Source organism: Grammomys surdaster, unplaced genomic scaffold (genome assembly GCF_004785775.1).
Source record: "Grammomys surdaster isolate TR1022 unplaced genomic scaffold, NIH_TR_1.0 126029, whole genome shotgun sequence".
Lineage (NCBI taxonomy): Eukaryota > Metazoa > Chordata > Mammalia > Rodentia > Muridae > Grammomys > Grammomys surdaster.
Window position 1 is genome coordinate 1,794,978 of NW_021620842.1, and position 6,819 is coordinate 1,801,796.

Consider the following 6,819-nt stretch of genomic DNA (forward strand, 5'->3'; position numbering starts at 1 on the left):
TCTCTCTCTCTCTCTCTCTCTCTCTCTCTCTCTCTCTCTCTCTCTCTTTCCTCTCTCCTCTCTCCTCTCTCCTTTCTTTCTTTCTTTCTTTCTTTCTTTCTTTCTTTCTTTCTTTCTTTCCTTCCTTCTTTCTTTCTTTCTTTCTTTCTTTCTTTCTTTTTTCTTTTCTCTCTTCTCTCTTTTCTTTCTTTCATCTATTAATTTTACTTTTAAAATTTAGTTAATTATTTAACTAATTTACATTGCAAATGCTGCTTTCACTCTTGCTCCCTCCCTCAGAGAGTCCCTTCTCCCTACCTGTCCACCTCTGAGAGGGTGGGGCCCATTGGCTACTGTCCACCTTGGCACAAACCTTTGCCAGATTAGGTGCATCCTACCCCACTGAGGTCAGACAAGGCAACCATGAACACTGAGCAGCCTGTCTGCTACATATGTATCAGGGGCCTTGTTCTAGCTTGTATATATTTTTTGGTTGGTGGCTCAGACTCAGAGCTTCCAAGGGTCCCTGTTTGTTGACTCTGTTGGTCTGCATATGGGTTTCCCATACCCTTCAGGGTCTTCAGTCCTTCCCCCAATACTACCATAAAGTTATCTAGATCTGTTTCAATCTGCTGCTGGTAGAGGCCAGATAGTTATGCTAGGCTCCTGTCTGCAAGCATAAGGGTATCATTAATAATGTGAGAAACTGGTGCTTGCCCATGGGTTGGATTTTGAGTTGAGCTGGCTATTGGTAGGTCTTTCCTTCAGCCCCTGCTCCACTCCTCCATTTCTTGTAGACAGGACAAATTTTGGGTCAACAATTCTGTAGTTTGCTTGATATCCTTATCCCTCCACTGGTGGTCCTGGCTGGTTACAAACTGTGGTCTCTTAATGTTCCATGCTCCAGTGTCAGACATGTTGGCTAACTAAGGTTACCTTCATTGATTCCTGGGAGGTTCTGCTATCTCAGGTCTATGGGACTTCATAGATATTCTCTCCTCTCCCCTGCCCCTCTCACTAGCAGCTGAAGATTTCCACATATTCTTCTGACCTTCTGTGTCTCTCTTTTGTCTCTCCATGCACCTGATGCTGCCTCCCATTCCCCTCCTCCTCCCCTTTTTCACCTACTTCCCTCCCTCTCTTTGCCTCTTACGACTATTTTGTTTCTCTTTCTAAGTGTGATTCAAGCATTCTTGCTTGTTTCTTCCTTCTTAACTTCTTTGGGTCTGTGGTATGTATCATGAGTATTCTGTACTTTATGTCTAATATCCACTTATCAGTGAGTACATACCGTGCATGTCCTTATGGGTCTTGGTTACCTCACTCAGGATGATATTTTTTAATTTGGTCCATTAGCATGCAAAATTCATGATGGCCTTTTAAAAAATAGATTTATAGCATTCCATTGTCTAAATGAACCACATTTTCTGTATCCATTATTTGGATGAGGGACATCTGGGTTGATTCCAGTTTTTGGCTATTATGAATAAAACTGCTATAAACATGTAGTGGGACATGTGTTTATGGCGTATGGTAGAGTATCTTTTGGTTATATGCTCAAGAGTAGTATAGCTGGCTGTTCAGGTAGAAGTATTTTCAATTTTCTGAGAAACTGCCAGATTGATTTCCAGAGAGGTTGTATAAGTTTGCAATTCCACCAGCAATGAAAGAGTGTTCCTTTTCTCCACATCATCACCTGCATGTGCTGTCCCTTGAGATTTTGGTCTTAGCCATTCTAACTGGCGTAAGGTGGACTCTAGTGGTCATTTTGATTTGTATTTCCATGATGACTAAGGATGTTTAGAATTTTTAAAAGTGCTTCTTGGCCATTCAAGATTCTTCTGTTGAGAGTTCTTTGTTTAGTTCTGTACCCCATTTATAAATTGGGTTTGCTGGAGCTTAACTTTGTGAGTTCTTTATATATTTTAAATATTAGCCCTCTGTTGGATATAGGGCTAGTGAAGATCTTTTCCTACTTGTTGGCTGCCAATTTGTCCTATTGACAATATCCTTTGCCTTACAGAAGCTTTTCAGTTTCAAGAGATCACATTTATCAATTCTTGATCTTAAAGTCTGAGCCATTGGTGTTCTGTTCAGGAACACAACCAAGTTTTGGGTCCTTTACCAATGCATTTAAGGCTATTTCCCACTTTCTCTTCTATGAGATTTAGTGTATCTGATTTTATACTGAGATCCTTGATCCACTTGGACTTCAGTTTTGGGCATTGTGATTAATTATTGATCTATTTGCATTCTTTTACATTCAGATATCCAGTTAGCCTAGTACCATTTATTGAAGATGCTCTCCCTTTCACTTTCCCAGAAATGGTTTTCACTTTATTTGTCAAAACTCAAGTATCTATACATTTGTGGGTTTATTTCTGTGTCTTCAATTTGATTCCATTGATCAAGCTGTCTGTTTCTGTACCATCACCATGTAGTTTCTCTCATTGTTGTTCTATAGTACAGCTTGAGGACAGGGATTGTGATTCCTCCAGAGGTTCTTTTATTGTTCAGGATTGTTTTGGTTATACTGTTTTTTTTTTTTTCCATACGAAGTGGAAAATTGCTCGTTCAAGGTCTGTAAAAAAACTGTTGCAGTCTTGATGAGGATTTCAATAAATTTGTAGATTACTTTTGGTAAGATGGCCATTTTCACTAATTAATCCTACTAATCCTTGAGCATGGGAGATCATTCTATCTTCCGAGGTCTTCTTTCATTTCTTCAGGCTCTTGTAGGTCTTGTCCTACAGATCTTTTACTTGCTTGGTTAGAGTTACACTGAGATATTTTATATTGTCTATGGCTATTGTACAGGATATTGTTTTTTTAATTTGTCTGTTTATCATTTATATAAAGAAAGTCTACTGATTTCTTTGAGATAATTTTGTATCCAGACACTTTGCTGAGGTTGTTTATTAGCTGTAGAGTTCTTTGGTTGAATTTTGGGGCTCTCTCATATATACTATCATATTATCTATGAATAGTGATACTTTGCCTTCTTCCTGTACAATTTATATTCCCTTGACTTCCTTTTATTTTCTTATTGTTCTAACTAGCACTATATTGAATAGACAGGGAGAGAGTGGGCAGTTTTATCTTGTCCCTAATTTTAGTGGGACAATTTTATTTTTGGTTCAAGTTTGTCTCCATTTAATTTGATGTTGGTTATTAACTTGCTGTATATTACTTTTATTATGTTTAGCTATGTGCCTTGAATCTCTGATCTTTCCAAGACCACTTCCACGTTTAACATGAAGGGGTGTTGGATTTTGTCAAAGGCTTTTTTCAACACCTAATGACATGGTCATGTTATTTGTTTCAGTTTATTTATTTATATAGTGGATTACATAATGGATTTTCATATTTTGAACAATCTCTGCATCCCCGAGGCCCAGCACTTTGTATGAGTGTGATGGTGCATTCTGGAGAGGCATATCCCCAGAGACTTCATCCCAGGATTGCTTCTTGCTGCTGCTATGCTTTTTCTGACATTATTACATATCCTAATGATTCCTTGGCATCAGCCCATTGGGCAAATTTCCTATAGATCGACAGGAAGATGAACTTTTATGAGTTAATGCTGTTTAGGTGAATTAATGACTTTATAGCATTCCTGATTTGATTCAAATAAATTAGGAAGAATATTTAAGAAGATGGTTTTAGTTGTTTTGCCAGAGAGATATGATAATATTAGAATCAAGAAGAAAATGAGCTCCCTCCTCATAATATAGTAAGTAAAGGCTGCATAATAGGGATGTGAGAAGCTTTTATAATTATGCTAATAAGATATATAGGCTCAGGATGAATTTGTGATCAAGGAAAAAAACATTTTTCTAGATCAGGTCCAAGAATGAAGCCAAAGGTATGTACTATGTTAAAGTAAGGCCATGTGAAACTTAGAACTGAATTCATACAATGTAACATTGCTTTGAATTTACTATCAACATCTTTCTGTAAATCCTTTGTGTAACATTTGATCTATGAGGCAATTTTGTAACAAACTTTTGTCTCAGAAAGTATAAAACAACCTGAATGATGGAATAAAATGTGGCTTGTGGCTTAGCCTGATTTTTCAAATGTACATATTTATATGTTTCTCCCTATGTATGTACATACATATGTACATACATATGTAGGTATATGTGTATGTATATAAATATGCATGAATACTTGTGCAGAGTTGTTGAGTCAGGTTGTTGTGCCTGTGTGTGAGTGTATGTGTTTATGCATGGGTGTGTCTGTGTATATCTATGTGTGTGCTTGAGTTCTCCCTTTCTTCTTTTTCTTATCTCTTTGTCTCATTAAGAGTTTACGAACTCCAAGCCTCTAGCCTAGACAGTAAGAGTTCCTGGAACAGAGAGAAACTAAGCCTTTTTTATTAGTCTTTTTAACGCCTCATTGCTACTGTAACACCTGGATGACTATCTCCTTCTTAGACCTGCCCAACACAGAAGTAATGTGTGAGCATTAGTGTCCGGCAGCCACAGGTTCAAGTCCTGACATGAATGTTAACTAACAGGAAGCATTCTTTATCCTCATTAAAATGTATCTTCATTTTTCTTCACACAAATAGTGCCTGTCTTGTACAATTTAGAAGAATGAATTGGAACACCACTCAGAAACCTCTTTGCATTATATTTGGCATTCTGAAAATGCTTAATAAATGTTTGTCATTATATTCACCAAATTTAAGGTCCTGCAAATTCTTGCTAGAGAAGATCTCCCTTTCTTATTCATTCCTGCAACGAATTCAACTTACACATCTAACAACTTTTATCATTTGGTTCCCAAGAAGACTAATTGTATACTGTAGTTTCACCAACTGGAATACTATAATTCATTGTTCCCTCTAGTACATTTACTTCGAAAATATAGAGAGATTAGTGAATATTCTATATATATTTCCAACACATTTCCTTTAGAAGAAAACTCTTTAGGGTAAGCCATAGAAGTGGTGTGTTATGCTTCTGAAATAGGCACAGTGCTGTGATGTGTAAGTATTCTGAAAATAAAGGTTATCTTTTTTTATCAGAATTTTTTTCTTCTTTATTGCATATTTTATTTGCATTTCAGATGTTATCCTCTTTTCCGATTGACCCCCACCCAGAAACCCCCTATCCCATCCCCCCTCCTCCTGCTTCTATGAGGATGTGCTCCTACCACCCCCCACACTCTTACTTCCCTACCCTCGAATTCCCCTACACTGGGACATCCAGCCTTCACAGGACCAAGGACTTCCTCTCCCACATATTCCCTACAAGGCCATCCTCCCCTAAATATACAGCTGGAGCCATGAGTCCTGCTATGTGCTCCCAGTCTGGTGGTTTAGACCCTGGATCATGAGCTGTGTGCATCCGCCTCTGTATATATCAGGCTCTGGCCGATAGGCTATCTTTTTTAAAGCCGAAATATGGTGACACTTTAAGTAGCCAAACATGTACTGTGAAAATCATAATAAAAAACAAAAAAGGGAAAATTGCTTCAGGTACTACTTTATTACTAGAGACTCAGACCACGAGAGAGAGAGAGAGAGAGAGAGAGAGAGAGAGAGAGAGAGAGAGAGAACATTATGTAGTTCTTCATCATAATGATCATAGCACTGGCTATCCACACCACACTAATATCACCTAATATTTCTATGAATTGTAGACTAGCACACCTGAGTTACCTGAATTCCAATTTGGCAATGATTTCCAATCATGCTTACTTTTGATCCATTTATTTATGCTTGAATTCAAATTCCAGAAATGTATAAGTCACTTAACCTCTTTGGACCCTGATCCTACACACATAAAGGGAAAACAACCATAGTATCTCCTTCCTATATTGTGAAGATTAACTGGGTCAGTGTGTGCAATGTATATAGTAGCACAGTGGCTGGTACAGCGGTACTCTATTTCAGTTTGGTTTTTTTGACAATTGTTACAATAGAGTTATTATTCTGAAGTGTTGGGACAAGCAAAGGAGTAACATACACTGAGTTTCATCATCTTGAAATCAGAAAATGGAATATTTTCAATGAATTTCATCATATGTAGAGTCAATACTTCCAGCAAGGTCCATAAGAAAGGAAAAAGCCAAATTAAAACAAAATAGCTTATTAACCTCAAATTTATTTTCAAAAACTCAGAAGCATTAGGAATGCATTTTCATAATAAAATAAATAAGTTTTCTAACTTCTGATCACTTATAGATAGCTATCTTGGAAAATTCTATACTACTGAGATGCTAAGTCATTACTTGTGGAACCCAGAGGTGTTTCTGTGTAAGCTCAAGCTGTCTATTTACATTTCAGATACTTTGGCTTCATGTGATTTTCCTTTTCTAAAAACTAAGGATGCTTCTCATCTTTAGATTTTTGCTCAAATTACCTGAGTTCATTGTTATGAATTTCCATGATTTTTCTTTCCAACTTCTGTGACTGCTTGGGAAAAATCTCAAACTCATTGATATAATTCTCAGGATGCTCATCAGGATAGTAATCACCAAACTCAGCTGTAATCATCAAAAATTGGAGAAAAAGAGAGAAATTTAAAGCAATACAACCAGAGCACATATACATTGTCTTCTACCATTCAAATTAAGATAATAGACTGAACTTACATAATATGAGTCATTTGTACTTATGGGGAAATGACCAGCCTCGTTTTTCAGAAACATATTCATGTTCACATCTCACTATGTGAGTGTGGGTGCTGGTTAATCCTTTTTGTGCCTCATTTTCTGTGTCATAAAAAAATTTAAATCATTGCTTTTCAGTAGGGCACTATTGGCAGTTAGGATGCCGAATAATTTTATTCTTTCAGATTTCCTAAGATTTACAGAACTTTTTAGCCA

At 37.0% G+C, this 6,819-nt stretch overlaps 1 protein-coding gene across 3 annotated transcripts in view; it reads right to left on the reverse strand.

Annotated features, from left to right (window-relative positions):
• The window catches only part of Frmd3 (FERM domain containing 3), a 206,909-nt gene that overhangs the window by 93,994 nt on the left and 106,096 nt on the right, over positions 1-6,819 (reverse strand). For all 3 annotated transcript variants that reach the window (XM_028754636.1, XM_028754634.1, XM_028754633.1), the window contains exon 6: positions 6,354-6,477. In XM_028754636.1, coding sequence (XP_028610469.1) covers positions 6,354-6,477 — 124 coding nt within the window. The remainder of the gene's footprint in view (positions 1-6,353; positions 6,478-6,819) is intronic.